We start from the raw sequence: 21,492 nt of genomic DNA on the forward strand, positions 1-21,492 counted from the left end.
TTATTAAAAGAATGATGTAGGGTCACTTGAACTAATGTCTTCCTTAAAAATGTTGCTTAAAATATGGATGAACCTATGGATGAACTTTGTCTCATTAGGTAAGCATTTTACTTTATAGAGAATATATTTTAGGGTATTTTAATAAGATTATTAAAGATATGATGCATGATAAAATAAAATCTCTATATAATTAATTTATGCTATTTGAATCATGATCCATTAAATAGCTTGTAATGTATTTGTCAGCCATTTGGGAGCAGTGAGTATAAGAATTGGGATTCCATGTAGCTGAAGGAGTAGACAGAAAAGTATACAACAAGATAAGTATACATGTATGAAAATTTTAATCTCATAAATATCATGTTTTCTTCAATTTTCAAACCTATAACCATAATTCAAACAAAAAACAAAGATCTTTAATGATTATAAACTTTTCTATTGAGTCCTATTGAAAGATTATATATGTGGGCAATTATGGATTCCAATACCATTTTTTATATATACGCAACAAGAAGAATTATTATAAAAATTTTGGATTAGGTTATTTTAATAGATGAATAAGTGCTTGATATATTCCTTGCATTGCAAATCCCTACTTAATCAATTAATTAGCCATAATTTTTATTTCAAACATAATAATTTATGGATGATGTTACATGATTGATGTTTCCCCTAGTACAAGCAATAAATCAAGCATATACTAATATAAATATGCCCACATGACATAATACCTCCATGAGGCAAGTGGATATAAATATAGATCTTAATTAATTAATTAATTAATTACCCCATATGCTTAACTGAGCAAATGTGTAAAATATGCATACATGGAATATTTAGTGTTTCATGAACAGAGGATAAATATTAGTTTTTATTTTTTATTTTTTGAAATGCATGTTTCAATGGTTAATTAATCCGTTTAAAAGAAATGTAATTTTAAACTTGTTTCACTTTTATCTATTTTTTTTTTTACCAATGCCACCTATTTTTGGGGAGCTCAACCACCCTTTCATGTTTTGGTTGAAGTGTTTGATAACTTCATTGTGTTAATAATCATAAAGAAAGACCCACTTTCCAAAGAAAAAATGCACATTCCCAACAAGTTTAATATATATATATATATATATATATATATATATATATATATATATATATATATATATATATATATATATATAGTATATATGTGTATAGTTATTAGTCAACCTACATGATTTGCATAATCAAACAATGGAATTTGAGAAATTATAGCTTTTTCTTTAGTCAAGTTCACATGGCAATTTGAGTAAAAATAATTATAATAGTCATCAATTGCATGACATTAAAAAATTAAGATAATTGAAAAAAAAATCAATTTTAAGAATAAACAAGAAAGTGATATTGAAAATAAGTTTAATTAAGTTTGGGTATTTTTAAATAAGTTTCTATTAAGTTTTTTTTTATTTGTTAGATACTCGATTTTTAAATTTTTAATTTGAGTTACTAATGTTTGAGTTTTCCATTGATTAGGTGGTGTAATTGTTATTTTTGTTCTATTATTTTATATATATTTGTTTTCATGTATTGAGAAATCTGATATTATGTGGTTAGTATGAAAAAGGTATTGTTGTTAATCTAAAATGATAAATGATTTTTACCTTTTTCATTGCAAACATATTAAATAAAAATAATGATTTCATTAAAGGGAGTCATCTAAATAATCTATTAGTCTATGTAAATAATTTTGTAAAAGTTATTGAAAATATGACTATATTAACTATAATATAAATCATAATAATTTTATATTAACTATAATATCATTTTTATATTAACAATCTTATATTTCTTAATATACGGAGATATATATAGAAAAATTGACAACATAAGATAAAATTCAAGTTATCCAGAAAAATTAAATGGCAAAGAGTCAATTAACAAATACAAATGATGTTACACTTTTTTGATAATTAAAATTTTATATATAATTTTGTTTTAAACAATGCTTTAATTATATTTTATTTTATTTATCAATAAAGGTAAACTATTTTTGTCTAAAGTTAAAACAAATAGCATATTATTAAAATCATGACATAAAAAAAACTAATTTAGTCGTAAAAAATATATAAAAATTAAAAATTGAGAGAAAAAGACACTCACGGGTCTTGAAACATTAGAATATATACTATACTACTTAGAATAACGTTTCAAAAACACTAAAACAAATATTTGAGCTGATAAAATAACAAGGTTATGATTTCTTAATGAAAAGTATTGTAAGTAACTTGTATGTAATACAATTTGTTCAAAAGTTTGAATGTGAATCTGTAATTAATTTTAGAAATGTTTAGATCTTGTTCAGTTTTCATGGGACAAGTTGGAAATAAAAAATATTTTACTTATACTTTATTGAAAAACTCAATATAATTATTTATTTTTACATGCAGTTGACTCAATAATCAACTGGTCCAACTTGTGGATATAATATATATAAATTCAAACTTGATTAATATAGATAAATTATAAATTTGAATATGAATAAATTAAGAGACCTTTTGGAGTGGTACCAAAAGTAAATTAGTGAGGAGTTGACCCAAAGCAGACAATATCTTATCACTGTGGAAATATCTATGTATATGTGTGTGTTGAACCTTCCTACAGTTCAAATAGATAACGTTTGCTTTGAAACATAAAACCTAGTACATTCAGAAAATAGAAGATTAATTCTTTTTCTTCCTTCTTTATCCAATTTCAGAAAAACCTTTCTTTCCCACTTTTCTAATCTTACAATTATAAAAGTTATCATTGTTCAAAGGGAATTCATTATAAAAATTTAATATAAATTAAATATGAGTTAAATTCATATAATATTGTTGTAAGGACATCAATATGAAGGTCAAGTAGATCGAATCATAATCAAATAATATTTAAAATGTTGTTATGAGAAAAGAAAGGATAGGAATTGTATTTCTTATTCCATCAGAAGAGAGTACAATTTTACATATATATAATTGTTTGAAACAATATATAAACGGAATATAAATATAAAAATAGAATATAAATATATGAAGATAAATGCACAGATATGAACGGAAAATAAATTAAATCTAATATCCCCTCAAGCTGCAGCATATATATCCTTAATGCTCAGCTTGGACAACAACGATTGAAATTGTGCTGGATGCAAAGCTTTAGTATGAATGTCTGCAAGTTGGCGTGAAGGGGGTGTGTTGGAAGTCCCACATCGACTAGAGATAAGGCCAAATTATAATATATAAGTGAGGTGCAAACCTCACCTTACAAGCCGGTTTTGTGGGGTTGAGTTAGGCATAAACTCACTTTCTAATAAATGTTATGTTTTTAAATAAAAAAAGTTGTATTCTGATTAATAGTTATAGTTTTTGTCCATATCCAAACAATTGATATAAAAGTCAAAACCATAATTTTGAAATAATAATGAATTTATAGTTTTTTGATATAAATCATTTAATTTTATTTATTTATTAACATGAGACCTAAACTCAGACTTCAAATTTTAATAGATATTAAATATAAAATTAATTTATTTTTGACTAAATTTAAACACATCTTGTTTTCACCACTTTTATTGTTAATTTATATCTAAAAAAAAATAAATTGTTACATTTGATTGTGCTAAAACTTGATAGAAATGTATGTAGCAAAAACATGTGTTGACGGAAGTTGTTTGGTGAACATGAGAAGACATATATATAACAAAAGAGCTTGCAACTAAACTATGTAAATCCCACAGTTGTAAAGTGTCTCTTCCCAACCGAACATATGTTTCCCATGCCTTCAACATTGCCATGAGATTCACACCATAGCCCCCACACGTCATGCCACGTATGCCCTACCTTCATCTTCTTCTTACACCTTCTTTCTTAATTCAAAAATAATTAACATCTAATTCAAACAAAAATATTCTATCTAAACCTAAGAAAATCTGTAGGAACATTATGCTAAAACTTATTTTAACCTAAAATTTAAAGAAACATATATAATTTGTTGACTTCTTATATTTGTAATGAAGATAAAAAAAAAGATTAATGTTTTTTTTAATTTGCACATGTGCTCATGCAAATAAAGATTTACTTTTCATAGATCATCGTCAAAATCATAGTTATGAACAAATAAAATCAATTATCAAGAATCAACTCAATCTATATAGATTGATCTACCACAGGTTAAGTTAACATTGAATCGGTTGAATTCAATTTACCTTTTTGATGAGCAAAAATTTTGTAACCTGACTCCATTTATCATGAATTGATAGATTAGTAGGTTAGCCAATTTAAAAATATTTTATTTTTTTAATTTATTTTATATATTTATTGTAGTACAGTCAAAAGGGATTATTCTCTACCATTTAATCAAAGTAATTATCAATTTCATAAAACAATATTATAAAAATAATATTTGAAAATTAAAGTCTCAACCCACATAACATGACAAAAAAAACTAAACATTTAGATTATTCAAATATTATTTAACCTATTTTAAAAAATAAAATTTAAAGTAATGAATAATTTTAATAAAAAAATTTGAAAAATAGTAAAAAATTAATAAATAGTTGGTGGAGGTTAATCCACGTTCATTTTGACTTAATCCATTTAACCCATAGATTAAATGAAATGGACTCAATTTAGCTAATATTTAAAAAAATTGATTTTTGTTTTCAATCTAGGTTAAACCTTTACTAAGCCGAATTTAATCAGGAGTCGTAACCATTTTGACATTTTTTTTTCAATAATTCAGCTTATTAAATGATTTAACCGATATAATTTATTTTTAATCAACAAAGTAATCACCCACACTTCACAACAAAGTAAAGAAAAATCCTTCTTTACACACCAAAAGAAATTCTTTAAAAAATAAAGTTTTCTCCTTCTTAATTGAGTTTAAAAATTGACTTGAAAAAAGTGCAAATGGATGATAATTATCTGTTTCCTTCTTGTCTTACATAAGGACTTTAGTCACGGATATGATAAATAAATACTCTTACTGAAAATTGATTAAGGTGAGGGTGTTGATAGCACTCTTAAAAAAAAGCACTTTTGACTTTCTTAATCAGTACTGTAATAATAACTGTTAGTATTCTCTCTCTTTTTCATAATGATAATTTTGCTTTTGTTAAAGTTTTTATGATTATAAATAAAAAGGCATTAGTAAATTCAAAATTAATGAAAGAATTCTTTTTTTTAAGGTTAGAGGTATAGATGCATACGTGTAGCAACATATTGACTAGCAATTAATTCAAATCAATGATTGAAGTAAAGTGGGAAGTGCATTTTTATTTTCTTTTGTGATCTGCTTTGAAAATAAACAGAAGGGAAAACTGACTTAGCTACTATATGTTAAGCAATTTAAACTTCAAAATGACAGGTGTATGATTTTCACTTCATTGACACCAAATATTAAAAGTTATTATATTTATAATTAGAATTTGTCTAATTTAAATATCGTATTTGTAAATTAATTATTTACTGTGTTTATTTTTAACAATGGTAGGAACTTTTAATTAATTTTAGGTGAAAGGATATTATCAATGAAAATATGATATTTTTGTCAAAAATCGAAATATAAAAATTGATAGATTGTTCAGTTAGAAACAACCAGTATGATATCATAGGTATGTAAAATTTAATGTGGACACTACAATTGATATATTCAAAGTTAGATTAATAGATTACACTCAAATATATAAATTATAGTTGTTATGAAATCTTAATGAATATATTTTTTTTATAATTATTTGACATTTATATAATTGATATTTGATACCCTATTTCATGGTTCATGCCATTATAATTTCTTCCCTGAAATTTGACACAATAAAAAAAGAAAAAAAAATGTTTCCTTTTCAGATTAAAATTTTAAAATTTTATAACTTGAGATTAAAAATTGCGTTTGGATGCGCTCGGTTACTAATGGACAATTGACATGAGATGTGTACAAAGTACCATACAAAATAAAGAGGTTCTTCGAATTCATCATGAGTTTGCATAATAAGATTCGATTATCGCAATAAAAAATTAGATATGATTTGAACACCAAAACACAGTATGTTTCCTTCTACATAGTCAAAACTTAATTCCTATATAGCAGTTTCTACGAACTCGAGTACTATAATAGGTACGGCAAATGCTGTTCACATACAACAGTTCTACCAACCGAAATTCTTTTACTGAATTCATCATCCAAAATTACGTCATTTTGGCATCCAGTTGCAAAACTTTGACATAATTTAATGGTTATACATGAATAGACCAATTAAATAGGAAAGATACAACATGCTCTCCCTCTATGTATGTTGGCTGGATGCAGGACCGAAACCTAAATCATTCTGTAGCTCTCCCAACGACCAAAATGAAAATCCAAGACGATGGTAAAGGCCTATGGAGCCCCGTGTACCACCTCTCAGAAGAAAAAAAGAAAAAAAAAAGTGAACAAATTGAAAAAGGCAATCCTAAGACATAATAATTGAGGTGAAATTATACACATTTGCAAACCAAATAAATATCACAGATGGGAGGGAGAAATCATGCAAAGAAAATACGTGGAGTGTAGAGTTTGCCATAACCCGCACCAAAACTGTGACCTTTGTTGCTGCAAACTGCAACGCGGTCGTTTCTGGGAGTGTCAAATGCCGTTTGGTTCTAAGCATCCAAACTGGGTAACACGCATGTCTCTTAGCCTCATCTTATGGATGCATTCGACTTTATCAGATAGTGAGATCTTTAAATGCCTCTAGTTTCCCGTTTGATGTGATGTGGTTAACACTCTCATTTTCAGAGTTCTTACGTAACTGGTTGAAGGTCGAGTTGGGAGAGGCAGAGCTGTGCTTTCCCTCAAAGTACGTAGAATATGGAAAGTAATCCGCACATCGCACCTTCCATCCTGCAAGAGTACATAGAGTTAATCTTAATCTCTCCATGCTTTATTGCACTGTTAAAAATATAAATAAGAAAATGGAATTAAATATAAACCGAAACAACATTAAATGTGAGTAGAAAAAAGATTAAAATGACTAAATGTTTTAGCAAACAATCCTCGTCTCCTTTTGCCCCTTTTTCCTTAAGAATAGAAAACCATGCCAGCTTCAAAGCAATTAGTAATTTTAATCTTCAAGAGGGAAAAATCTCAGTGCAGGCAGGAAAAGGAATTCCGAACAGATTATTTTTGTAGAAATAATAAATATCATCTGCAGCGAATATCACGTGCTAAAATTACCATACGCACTACTCCTTACGTCCAAACCAACCGACAGAAAAATTAGTCAGGCGATCTAAAAGTTCAAGTTATACTTACTCAATGCAGCATCCTGATCAGCAAGAACTGTTTCTAGAAGATTGTGAACTGCAATACAGTCTTTAAGTTTCCATTCCCTGATTGGTCCAAGTGCTCCATTTCTAGCATAAGATATGTATTGAAAGATTCATTAGTTTGATACCATTACTAAGATTTGATAGCTAAAAATGAATCTAGAAAGAAACAGAGATTAAGCTCATAAATCATATACAGAAACAAGAATGAACATCGACACGTCAGAGGCCATAAATCATAGGACAAAACACATACATAAGCACCTATTCATGCAATATATTTTAAAAGACAAACCAATGTCACTTTATTTTAAAATCCTCATTTTAAAAGCATCCAGTATTTCTTTGTTCGTAATCTGCTATCACTTGGGCACCTCTTGACCTTTTTTCCATCCCTGGAATAAAGAAAAGGACTTGACCGCTTTTCAAAAACTAAATTAGAAACAAGACACGGGACTGTTTTATACAGAAATACCGTTTGGCATTTCGAAAAGAAACCCATTCATCTTCATCCAAAAAAAGCAGGACGGTTGTACTTGAATGTTAACCACTCACAATCTCAATTCTACGTGTGGGTGGCTTGTCCCCAACTCTTAATATCCTTTCCCTCTTCTCACTATGCCATTGATTACTCTCAAAACCAATCAGCTTAAGTCCTCTCAATGAATCAGCTCAGCAGGACCACAAGCAACCCCCCACCGCGAAAAACAGTGGGGGTGAGATTATGAATTCCAATAAGTTTTCACAGATCAAAGTATGTGCGCTGCGTGATATGATAAAGAAAATGATGTCTAACCCAACACACGACAGCAAATGCACGTGTCAGAAACACATTAGTTTTGGCAAAGCCTCATGGGGTTTCTCTCCTTAAAAGGAAATAATGTTTTAAACAAGTTTTATTAAAATTCTTAAAAAAATAAAGGCATAAATATGATTTTGGTTCTTGATAAATTTCCAAATTTTGTTTTTGGTCTCTAATAAAAAAAAATGAAATTTTCCTGTCCCTAATAAATCGTATATTTTGTTTTTCATCCTAAATTTGTTTAGATAACACTTTGAACAGTAAAATAAAACGATTTAGACTTTTAACTATATTATGGACAAAAAAGTTGAAAAACATATTAGAAACCAGAACAAAATTTGAATTTAATAGGAAAATAAACAACTATATTTTATTTATAAATAAAAGGAAAAAAGGGAACTTTAAAAGACTAGGTCGAGGTTTTGGGGAAAAAAAAGGAAGAAAATACTAATTTCCCTCAGTTTCCAAATCAATCTGTCTCCCTCCCAACCCACTATTTTTAAAATTCTTTATTTATTTATTTTACTTTAACTCCAAAAAGAATGTGTTGAATGAGCATGATAGCATCACTTAAAATGTTGTAAAGCGTTACCTGGGCACAGTGTTATTTGTTGTTTCTTCAACGAACTTAACAGCCTCGGATTTTCTGTTTGAATCCAAAATGTGCAAGATTTCTACAAAAGCTGCTCTATGCATCAAAGAATCTGCAAACAGAAACAAATTAAGAAATCTTCGTAAAGAAGCTTGATAGATATGAACTGCCGTGTTGATGATAAAGTTCACTATAACCTTTATGCTTTTCAAGGACAGAGTTGTTTGCCTCAAACAGGGATTTCTCATGCACCTGGCTGCAAAAAAGAAAATAGATAAAGTTATAATCAAATGCTAATCATAAAATGAATAAAAGAATTGTAGATACGAGTACTAAAGAAAACAAAAGAAGGAAAATTTTCAACTAAGAACCTAATATTTGGTCGCTCAGCCTCTAAGACTCTCCAAATCAGTTTCTCACTGTCAGTCACGGGAGCATTCATGGATCCCACTTTATGGAAGAATTTAATCTGCAACATATGGAACAAATAAATCCAAGTAGAAAGGTTTATCCTCCTTTTGTGTGTTTGATGGAGAAAATAACAAAGAGGAAAATGAGAAAAAAGAAACTGAAAAACAGACTAGGATTAGCCAGTACCAAATCCTACGCTACATTTTTTTTTCTTTCGGTTCCGTAGGTGCCATATATGCCTTTCATGCAATTCTTGATAAAGACAAGGATTAAAGTAAAGCAATTATAAAAACTGCTTTGTATTACTATTGTTATTATTATTATTATTATTATTATTATTATTATGTTATTATTATTATGTTATTATTCCTGCTACAATTACATAAAAAACATGGGTTAATGGGCGATTATGAGATTAAATTGTATTATTATTTAGTTTAATATGAAAATATTACAATAGTAAATTTTCTAATTCCAGTGACATGGAAATGTATTCCTCAATAGAGACACCATACCAGGCAACGATGAGAATCAGGGTGTTCAGGGTCCAATCTCAGTAACTGCTTCACAGCCTACAATCCCAAGGAGAAAGAATTGTAATTACTTAAATATGAAGAAAGTGATGCAAGATAAATTAAGTTACTGGACTACTCCTACCTGAAAGGCAAGCAAAGTCTTTTGCTTCCTTGTATATAATTCAAAAGAGAGCAAGTGTGTCTCCAATGAATTAGGGGAATTCTTCTGCAGCAACTTCAAGTATTTAGTAGCTTCTGACAGTGGATCTTCAACCTAAGTAGGGAAAAACACAAGAAAAGGGTGAATTTCTAAAATGAATATGTACAGAAACATTCTGACGTTGAAATCAGCAGTTTCATCCTGACAATTATGCTTTATTTATACAAATTTTAAATGTTCTTTAAACACGTAATGGACATAGTTTTTTAACATCCGAAGTATGTACTGTAGCTTTAACTTGTCAAACTTCATATAATTTTTTATTCTTACAAGAAATTTTATTTGTAAGAAAATATAATAACCCTATATAACCATCCACGCTATGCAAATATGTTTGCAACTCCATCCTGCTGAATCCTAATTAGCATAGTAGAAAAAAACTACTTGTATTATCTATTTCTAAAACCCTTTCATTTTTAATAACTCATGGTCTCCAACTACGCACATATTGTAACATACATTGATGATAAGACATTTACAGTTTTTCTACCAAGACCCAAAATGCAAAAATGCATGTCGACAATCAATCGAGGAGTAACATATAGTAAGTCATCCACATTAAGTCATGGAGAAATTTTTTATTCTCAGCGCTAAATGAAATTTCAAAACTGCCAAATAAGATATAATCTTAATATTCTCAACGTTACTCAGATATAATCTAGATATAATTAGATATTTTCATGTATTCTAATAGACATTGAACGCATTAAATTTAAACCTTTAACAACTTCTCCCCGTTTGGATCAGGATCAACAGGTTTTACATGCCGCTTCCCAGACTTCGATATCCCACTTGCACTCAACTCTTCATTCTTTTCTTCTGCCTCCTAAAAACAAGTGTAAACAACAGGATAAGTGCCTTTTCCACAGGCAGTTCAACAGAAACTATAAATATCGATTACAATACTTTTTTGGCTCTTGCTTCTGCCTTTCTCTGCTTTTGCCTCATTTTCTTCTTCTGAGAAGGAAGTAACTTCGCCATATCATCATCTTCCTCAGCTGTAGACTTTGGGGGAGAATCATGCAACTTAATATAGCATCTGAAACTCAGTGTTATGTTTATGAGATCATAAAAAATCATAACTCAGAAGTACATTGAGTTACTAGTATTAATTAAGCCGGAACAGATAACAGTCCATAAATTACCACCAAACTTGAAGAATGCAAAAAACAAAAAAAATCTTCTTGCTCTTGCATATAACAATAAAGAAACTTAAAAACAAAAAACACAAGTTTAGTTTCCCATATGCATATGCAGAGTACCTCAGCTTTTAACTCCCATGATATGACAACCCCATCAATCAAATTACCACACAATACTAGTAGATATAACTCTTCAATTTAGCACAATACCAACAAAAGACAGCAAGGTATTCTCACCTGATAGCCCCTGCGGCTGCTTTGTGAAAATATGAATGTGAATGCAATTGGTCTTGAAATTTAAGCATTTCCACGTAAGATCGCAATGTCATTTTCCGTAAGCAGTAAGAATGAAAATCAAATTGGTCCTCCGTGATATCAGCATAATGCTTCTCCACGGCTAAAAATTTTTTGAGAGCCCGTCCAAGATCACCCTGGCGGAAATAGCTTTCACCAGACGCAAGCTCATACCTTCCAAAGTTAGATGTGACACATTAAGTAATTTAAACACAGTACTTCTTAGATAGTGCAGAATATTAAAACATCATGATATACCAACCACATGCACTGCATGTCATGAAGGTTATTGTGTTGATCCCCATCCTTTGTGAACAATACAGCAGTTTTTTCAGCCAAAGACACCTTTGTATCAAATGAACATATATGAATAAAGATCAGAAAATGAAAGTGGCAATGCCTGTGTACTTAAAATCCAAATATAACCAAAAAATGATAGACAAAAACCTGATCAGCCTGCAGCATCCGTTTAACACACTCACTGTTAACATAACGATCAGCAAGATCCATACACCTAGCCTCATCTGCAAATGCAGCAGCAGCAACCAAATCACCAGCATGCTTCAGTATCCGACTCTGTTTTACAGGGAGAAACAACAATCTTTCAATTTGGGTATATATTGAATTATGTATATCATAATTTGTATGAATCATACAATTTTGAGAAAATTAACAATCACTTCGAATATATCATAGAAGATATAGTGTTCGATGTAATAATTGAAGTAAAACTATATTAACTTTTACTCCATTATGAACATAGAAATAGATAAAACATCTTAACCATAAGTCTTATAAAACAATTATTAGTTATACGTGTCTCTGTGTGTTTGTAAAGCCTATGTTTTAGAGAATGGAAACAAGTCAATAAATTAACCAAATAGTGCATGCATTGAATAAGTGGGTGACAAATAAAACAGTGGAATAATCAAATAGGATACGTCCATAAATGCTCTTTTAATTCCATTTCATCTAACAATTGAAGTATAATATGATTTTAACTTTTTCACAAAAGTTGGCAAAATAAGTAAAAAATTAAAAAAAAATAATAACAATTCACTAAATCATGTGATTTATATTGATATAAAATTGCACAAATTCATTCTATTATCATAATACAAAAGTCATTTAAGATTCATCTTAACGTTCAAATCAAACAGGTAACGGAATTGTATTGAAGGATAGGATTTGAATTTTGAAAGTTTAACAATACAAAAAAAGAACTAGAAAGAAATGAGAAGAGTTTATAACTCCAACTAACCTTGACAGAATATAGATCAATGACTGTGGGTGTATGTTCTATAGCTTCATCAATTTTAGAAAGAGCAATTTCAAATTGACCCCGCCTGTCATAATGCTGCACTCGTACAAATTTTCTTAGTAAAAATGTGATAATTAATATAAAAATTAAAATAATAGCCACCAACCTGAGCCAATAAAAACAAAGTCCACATAAGAGTTGAAGGGGGTTCTTTGTTCGTCCTGTAAAAGAGAAGCATTGGTTAGCTATAAATACAAGAAACAAATGTTTCTAGGGTTTCATTTTGGTGATTTGCTTATGGTTGTTCCAAGGAAATTTTAAGTGAATGTTTTCGTCTTGAAGTTCTCCTCTTCATGCAAAAGCTAACCAAGAAAAAGTTCTTAACATAGGCACTGTATGAACATTTTACTCCATTCATGTGTTACACACAAAAGTTAACAAATATTTTACCCTCCAGGATATTGGCCTGTCATCCTGATTGACTGCTCTAACTCAAGAATAAGTTGTTCCAAAATGTCTGCCTGTACAAAGTTTAAGGAAAAGGAAACAATCAAAACCCACAAAATCAACAATCTTCAGCCGCATAAATAAAGGGCACAAAAAAATAAGCATACGAAATCTCAAACGCCCAATAGTGTGAATATATGTGACAAGACTAACCTTCCCAGGGTGATTGTACAAGGATGATAGATCAGAGAACAGAGAGGGAACGCCCTAGAAACAACACCAAAAGAAATCCCAATCAACTATTAGACAACGAAGCTAGACATAATGCAATATGAAAAGGAATTTTGTAAACCTTGGTTAAGAGAGGCCTAATATAATTGTCTGCTGCTTCTCGAAATTTGTCACCTTGTAGAAAATCTAGCGGTATTCTCTGGCAAATAAAAAGATAAAAAGGAATGTTTTTCATTAAATAAACCACACTCCAATAGTAACACTCATGTCGCTAAGAAATATACAAGTGGAGCACCAAAAAAAGGATTCCTTGATCCGCGTACATCTTCTAAATTGTTATACAAGAGAAAAAAAACAAACACTATGCTCACACACTTATTATACTAATAGATACTAAATCCAAGTTTTCTCAATATATAACATAAAGCAAGAAAACTTGAAAATCCCATGCCATAATAAATTAAATATAATGAAGCAATATTTGAATGGCTAACCTATTTTCAGAGAAAGGATGCAATTAATATATACAACTCATTGTGATACAAAGACAGAAATATATTTTACACGGATAACATGGCAGAAATATTAGTTAAGTGATAACTGTAATACATGAGGCAGATGTTAAATAACAGGTAAAAACAACTGCAATAACAATACAAAGCATTACCTTAACAGCAGAAGACCACTTGTATTGTTGTACAAGTGTTTTGTACAAGGAATCTAACTGATCTATTTGATCAGGCGAGTACTGTCCATCTTCTAAATAAAGTCCAACACACTTTTGAAGTCCTTCATAGTATCTGAATAGTAACATGAATCATGAACTAAAATTCAGTTTCAACAAGCATAATAGACAAATAAGCAATATAACATACACAAATACAGTGTACATAACTGTAAATAACATATCAAACCGACCAGAACCAAATTTAAAAGAAAAAACAAAGTTAAACCAATTCTGCAACTGAATCAAAATCATCCCTCATCCATTTACTGGAGAGTATTCAAAAACATTTTAAGTTCTATTAAAATTAGGACAAGACATGCACTGCTTATCATATAAAAAAAATACAGTGTAGACAACGTATCAAACTGAATAGAACCAAGTTCAAAAGAAAAACAAATTTAAAACTATTCTGCCACTGAATTAAAATCATCCCCCTTGGCCATTTATAATTTCCCTTAAAATTAGGACAAGACAACCACTGCTTATCCTAATCTAATTTCACACAAAACCCACCTTAAGACATCGGGTAAACAGTTTCCAGTACCAAACTGAGGCACTCAAAAAAATGAGAAAAAATAAAAAGAAAAAAGAAATATAACTATGAAGTGTAAGAAGTTTCAAAAAACCAGACAAGTTAGAATGTATTTCTTTCTAAATTAAGACAAGCTATCTTGAAACAGAATATTGAGCTCCAATTTTCCAATTATTTTTCTCTCCAAATGGGTTAATAATAGCGTCAAATAATAATTGCGTTCAGATATCAGTTTTAGCATGAACTATGGATTTTAACTATATAAGATAACTGCATAGCTGAACAGACACATAGAAAGCACATTCCGTATAGAACTCAATCAATCTGTCACAATAGAGTATAAGAGAAAAGTTTGATTCTATGTTTTGGAGAAAGAATCCTACAACAAACACCATAGATGATAAACCAGACTGATTCAACTCGGAAATTAGTGAATTCACCAGGTAACTAGTCTAAACGAACCCAAACATGGGTAAAGTAAACAGCCAGTTAAGAACTACTCAACACAAGTGGAAGATAACTTATTTGATACAAACATACTAAATAGAGAATTTGAAATTCGTAAAATTTTTGTTTCTATTAAAAAATATATTTTAGAAATTAAAGCCTTCATATGACGTCCAAATATGGATTGCTGCTAGCAACATTACTTAGCCCCTTATTAATTGTTTGATCTCTTACAGGACATGTAATGTGATCCTTCCGTGCTAATTTAATACTTGCCCTAACTTCTGTTTTATGTGATTTTGAACTATTTTATTACTAAAAATATTGTACCATATTTAAAATATATATTTAACAATCAGTAATCCAAACATAATTGAACCGGTACAATAACAGTTTTAAATTACAGGTCCAATTTTTAAAAATCAACAGAAACTATGCCATAAGTTTTTTGATTAAAAAACATTAGGAACTTTTATAACGTGAAAGACAAATTGCATCCCAACAACATAATATAATAATGAAAGAAATATATTTAAAAAAAAAGTATTCACAGCATATATACAATAAAGATAAAAAGCTATGAAAAGTTAAACAAAATATTATACATCATTTACATGCCTTGGGGTTGATGGTGGGGAAGTAAAAGTCAGTCATACTAAAAGTATAATTGAGCCATCACAGAAAACATGCAGTAATCTCAGTCTCACCGTTCGAAACATAATGAATAATTAAAATGGAGATTCTGTGTATAGAACAATTCTATTGAGAACTGAGGGTGCAAAAAAACTATTATGGACAAAAACACAAGAAAAACCTTAAAAGGACTAATCAACCGATACACTCAAACCTAAAGTATATGTGGCAACAAAGATCACCTATAATTATCAGGATTCATGGAAAGTAATGCCTGGTACAAAGCTTCGCCTTCTTGTAAGTGACCAAGCTTTACTAAAAGTGACACCTCCTGTTCTTTGTATTCAAGCTTATCAACCTAGGAAGGTATAATCAGAAGCAAGTTAGATATCATATAATAGTAGATACATTTATCAAATTACCCAGGTTAATTACTAAAACATACATACAATTTTAAATTCTTTTTTGTGCAACTCCTCAAGAGCTCTCTCGAGAAACCCACATTCCTCTAACAACGAGATCTGGACAAAAAGATTTGGTGCAGAGAAACACCACAGGGAAAAATAATATCAGTAGTCAACCCATATAAAGATTTCATATTCTTGAACATTCAACAATAGATTGACAGCAAAAATATTCATATTCAATACAATGTAATTTGACTAGAATCATATCAAAATCTTTAATTTTAGTTTCATCGAAGTAACAAAATAATTCATAAGATTTGTAAAGCCGTAGTGAATACCAGTCATCATTAACATATAAAAGGACATCACATAAAGCCAAAACACACTTCAATTAGACCAGCCCTACTAAGGGTCTGATGATTATCTAATTGACAGAAGCTTCAGTGTATAATGAACACCACCAAGGAAACAACCTTGGAATTCACAATGAGTATTTAGATTTCTCCACCTGTTGTCAGGCTAAGCGGATGAAATAACTGGAAAACAACCATTTTCCTGTCATAATGCTTGGTATAAGTCACCAATACCAAGACTTACGACAATGACTACCATATCTGTTGGACTCGATTTTAAATAGGCCCTGTTTTGGACCAAGGGTTGACCAAATCAGGTGGCCAGTTCACTATATAGCCAATCTGGCAATACAATGAGACAAGGCAAAAATTCATAAATCCAAATCACTGCATTTGACAGAGAAAATTACATCAAGCACTTAATATCTAAATAGTCATTGTGCATAAAAAAGAAACAACTGAAAACCTTGTACAAAAGCATTTCCCCATGCTCACACCGTTCATTTTCTGGAGGATAATCCTCTTCCAAAGTCCCTTCATACGCTTCCAAAATTTCAACTGCTTTGGATGCACTGGCACACATTCAAAAAGGTCAGTATTACAAACAACCATAAGAACAAAATTATGATCTTTCAACAGCAACCGTTTACAATAGCAAATCAAAAAGTAAGGCTTGATCCTAATGTTCAGATTATAAAGATCAGAAACCAAAGGAAATAAAAGACCCTTTGGGTAAATATACCATGTAATTGGTCCCTAAAAAATCTGTTGAAATATAATGTTCCTTATTATTATTATTTATGTAGGAAAACCCAACTATTATGTAACAATGACTTAAAAGAAAATAAACTACTTCTAAGCTCTTCAAGTAAATCAAATAGTCTCTAACAAAGTCTTCAAACCAAACTCAACAACATTTTTTTTGCATGTTTCTACTTTAATAAATTTGCCAACTCATTATTCATTGTCATTATTTATAAAAAATGACATCACAGAAAAAATGATCACCACATTTCAATGCCAGATTTAGAGAAATGCCAACAAATACATTTAGTGACAGATAACAATGTCAAAACTAATACTTGAGAATAATAAAAGCTTCAATATTTACATATCCACTAGGCACCAGGTTGAGAACTCAATAATAAAATATTTATGTATCTCTATGGATCCTCCTAGGATATAAGAGAAATAGCATCTGACAACAAGCTAATAGCTCACACGGAACTAGTCCTAGTCTTTCAAGATCATCGTATGCTTGATATTGAGTTTCATATCCCCATCTTATGGCCTAAAAGCCATCCATAAAACCTAAATATAACTTATAAAAAATACATCAAGCCACAAGGAGTCAGACAACACAACTGCCAGTTACAAATAACAGAAAAGGGGAAAAAGAGTAAAATAGGGATAAAATTATAAATCACATGCATTAATTATTTATATCAAAAACATAAACCTGCAAAAGAAGCACCTGGAAAATATAGATTTGAGGCCAACAACTATTATCACCATTTCAGAAAAAATAATTCAATGCAAATCCAAATCTTACTTGGAATTCAAATGATGGGCTACGGAAAATCCAATCCAATTCATGCGATGATTTGGCTTCAAAGTCAAAAGTTGTTGTCTTGTCTCAACAAAGCCTGATAAATCTCGCATTTGTGCCTGTGAGTGAAGTGTAAAAAAACATCATAATGAAATCATTAAAAAAAAAACACTGAAGATATATTCACATGCATATATATTTAATGAGAAGTAATAGATAGAGTAAAATAGTACAGCAGAGAAACATCTATCTACAGTAGTTCATGCCAAGGGAATATGATATTGTACCAATCTTGAAGAAACTTATATTTACAACAAAATAGGATGTTTCCAAGAGAAGTATTGGGATGTTAAAACAACCTCCAAGTCAATTTTAACACAGAAAGTTAACATTTTGTCACTCAACTTTTAGTATGGTATTTATTGAAAATATTATCAGATAGCATATTATGAGCTCAAGCATTCATACAAATTTCAATAACAGGCAGGGATGGAACTACTTAAAGGAGTTTGAGGACCAATGCTCCCACAAAAACACTTAAATTTTCATGATATAATATACAAGTATAATTACAAATTGCTCCCATGATATGAAATCCATATGCTTCAAAACAGAGTAGAGCAGCTGGTTCGACCAGGAACAGTCTCGTGTCAGGTATGGTTATGGTGCAAAATTAATATCAAAATGGTCACACCAATAAAAACCAGCCAAAATGGTAAAATATCGGGTCAACAAGAAGTAGTGATAAATTAGCGAGAGACCGGCATAATCTACAAAGTAGAACATACTCCCCATTAACAACACAATCCAGGAGATTGCTCCCTGTAAATTTCTTCCTCAAGGTCACCATAAAGGAAGGCACTTTTAATGTCAAGCTAGATTCCTTCTCCCAGTGGTCATGGAAACCATTACCAAGGAACCACGACACCACAGGCAGACCGAGACAACTGATTTTTTGGGTTGAGTTTTGCAGTTGTAATGAGGGAAGGAGAACATACAAAGGTCATTTCAAGGGCACGGAACAAACTATTTTTGGGACTGCGTGCCCAACAACTTCAAGTAGGTGAAAAATGAGAACCAATGGCAGAAATGTGCCCATATGAAGACAACGAAGTTACTAGAGGTAGTCAGACAAGAGGCTAACAAGCTGCATTGCCCAGACAGAGCATCAGAGAATACTGGTCCCTGGCACAGCATGCCTAAGTATTAGGCCACGCAACTTCTTGAGTTGAATTGCACTCCTTGAGCAGCACTTAACCTTGGGTTCGTCAAAGGAAAAGGCAACAAACGGTAGTAAAACCAAAAGCCAGACAGAGATGGTGGACAGTGGCAGACAGTGATGAACTGGTGAAAACAGAATATAAAAACTCAACGAGTATTCCCTCAGCTAATGTATTATGTGTATGAAAAAGGTAAGTACATAAAAAACTATTCTAACATAAACAACAAACAGTCATTTTGGTATGTTAATTTCTTAAATTTCAATGTCTGGACTGGAAGTTGAAAAAGTTGCGCCAACTTAGTAGCTACAATAAAAACTAAGCCAACCAAAGTTAATTGCAAAAGTTTGCAAATGGGAATGGTAGAAAATGCTTCCACTTGTTCAACGAGTAATATTATGATTTTCAAACTTAAGCACACGCCACCATAAAGACTTACATCCACGATAAACTTATTGATATGTAGAGAAAAAAAAAAGACAAATGGATTTAAGATGCTACCTGTAGGAGTGATAGGTCACGAAGAATTTCAATATTGTCAGGATCTATTTTCAGTGCATTTCGATAGCACTTGATCGCTTCCCTGTATTCTCTGTCTGATCGATAAAGGAGACCAAAAACATGCCAGCAAACATGACTTTTAAGGTCATTCTGTACCAAAATAAAATTCAAAGCTTGATCATCCGAGGAATAGCTATTGTATGATAGACAACTGGAGCAAAACCAAAGACAACAAACAAACCTTTAATCCTTGACGAACAAGTTCATATGCTTCAGACTTACGATCCATGCAATTTAGTGTCAAACCCTTCATCGATAAAGTTTCTATCATCAAGGAACAGGAACGGACACATAAATAAAATTATGACCAAAGAAGCAAAACATGCCACAAATAAGAAATAATAGATAGAAAAGGGGATGGGGATAAAATCGCATGACTTAAACAGTTAAGGGGGGAGATAAAATGAACCTTGGCAAAAAAAAGTAAAGCTCGGAAAATAATCACCAAAAAAAGTATACCTCCATGGTCTGGAAATTTTTTCAAAATGGTATCAGCAGCTTTGAGGCCCTTTTTATACTGTTTGGTTTCATATGATTTCTGCAGAAAAAAAAAACAGTGACACGTATACTCACATCCTCAAAAACAATATTATCTCAGTTGCATAAATATCCTAATGATAAGAAAAACCAAATTTTAATTGCAAGAGCTAGTGAATGACCAATGATCTTTTTTCCCGTAGAGTAAAACCAACTACAAAGAACAAGAACAAAGCCAAACATATTCAAAGCATGGGAATCCCCTTCAACTACTGACGTCCTTTTTCAATTTAATTCCTTAAAGATGCAATAACTTTTTCCAAATTTTACTGTATTTATTATTCACAGCATAGTTAAATGATTAGTTAAGTAGCCTGCAAACACACATTGATGAAAAAAATAGTGATACATGGACGCAAATATTTTACAAACAATCTATCATTTTTCCCTATCCCCGCCGCCCCCACCCCCTCTTCTTATCACACCTATAATCCCTACACTTCTCTCTCTTTGTCTCCCTGGGTGTAGTATAGCATGAAGCGAACCATGCAACATTTTCTTCTATAAGAACAACCATATTCAGTCCTTTTAATATCAGGTCGAACTTCTAACATCCCATGTGCGGGAGATAAAGAAAAAAACTCAAACCCCGGAGTACCGAATTTCCAACCTGTCCCAATCCCACGAAAACCCGATACACCAGTGAGAACTTACAGATTAAAACAACTACAAAACAACACATATAATTTAACTGAATATCCCAAATTCCCTTCCATTAAACTTAAGTCCCAGATTTGCAGCACCGAAAGAAACTACTTCCTACAGAAAACAAAGAGCACAGTGAAGCCAGGCAACAAGCTCAAAGTCCAAAGTACGAAATGACCAATTCCCAAAGACATCAGAAAACAGAAGAACGAAATTCAGGCAAAGATCCCTAACTATCCTTCTATTCCTAGCGATTGTAAACGAGGGAATATAGCGTGAGAAGAGAATCTAGGGTTTTACGATGGAGAAGAAACACAGTGAGTAAAGCTGCGCGGAGCTTGGATGAGCAAGCAGAAAAGCAAAACGGAAAGAGCGAGAATGGAGAGCGAATCGAAACTTACGACGATGAGCTTGAAGAGGTTGGCCTCCTTGTTCGGCAGAGAAGCGCCCATTGTTGCAGAGAGTGTTGCAGAGAGAGAGAGTGTGAGAGAGAAAATCGATGGAATTGGGAATAGAATGAAAATAAATGATAGGGTCACGAGAGAAGGAAGAGAGAGAGAAGGGTGGCGTTTTGTGAGCTGCAAAGCAAAGGAAAACGAGGCTAAGCAACCCTACTGTGAACACGAACGAAGCAACCAAAGTCTTTT

At 31.2% G+C, this 21,492-nt stretch overlaps 1 protein-coding gene across 1 annotated transcript; it reads right to left on the bottom strand.

Annotated features, from left to right (window-relative positions):
• Positions 1-6,158: 6,158 nt before the first annotated feature.
• On the bottom strand, positions 6,159-21,492 carry LOC108320612 (N-terminal acetyltransferase A complex auxiliary subunit NAA15). Its single transcript, XM_017552078.2, has 26 exons — positions 21,247-21,492; positions 20,123-20,201; positions 19,845-19,927; positions 19,604-19,753; positions 17,886-18,001; positions 16,800-16,905; positions 16,023-16,094; positions 15,816-15,931; positions 13,902-14,034; positions 13,356-13,433; positions 13,217-13,270; positions 13,007-13,077; positions 12,723-12,777; positions 12,557-12,652; positions 11,743-11,871; positions 11,558-11,640; positions 11,239-11,469; positions 10,766-10,898; positions 10,578-10,685; positions 9,782-9,913; positions 9,640-9,696; positions 9,085-9,182; positions 8,911-8,969; positions 8,714-8,825; positions 7,306-7,406; positions 6,159-6,894 (listed from the first exon to the last, which is right to left on the bottom strand). The coding sequence occupies exons 1-26, from the start codon at positions 21,295-21,297 to the stop codon at positions 6,719-6,721; spliced, it is 2,679 nt and encodes an 892-aa protein (XP_017407567.1). The 5' UTR covers positions 21,298-21,492; the 3' UTR covers positions 6,159-6,718.

The sequence above is a fragment of the Vigna angularis genome, chromosome 9, assembly GCF_016808095.1.
Source record: "Vigna angularis cultivar LongXiaoDou No.4 chromosome 9, ASM1680809v1, whole genome shotgun sequence".
NCBI classification, from domain to species: Eukaryota; Viridiplantae; Streptophyta; class Magnoliopsida; order Fabales; family Fabaceae; genus Vigna; species Vigna angularis.

Excerpts from the sequence above, each read along its gene's own strand:
- LOC108320612 (XM_017552078.2), bottom strand. The coding sequence starts at position 21,297 with ATGGGCGCTTCTCTGCCGAACAAGGAGGCCAACCTCTTCAAGCTCATC. Across the intron at positions 10,686-10,765 it reads CAGAAGCAAGAGCCAAAAAA|GAGGCAGAAGAAAAGAATGA; the intron begins GTATTGTAATCG and ends ACTTGTTTTTAG. Across the intron at positions 8,826-8,910 it reads TGTCCTTGAAAAGCATAAAG|ATTCTTTGATGCATAGAGCA; the intron begins GTTATAGTGAAC and ends TTCTGTTTGCAG.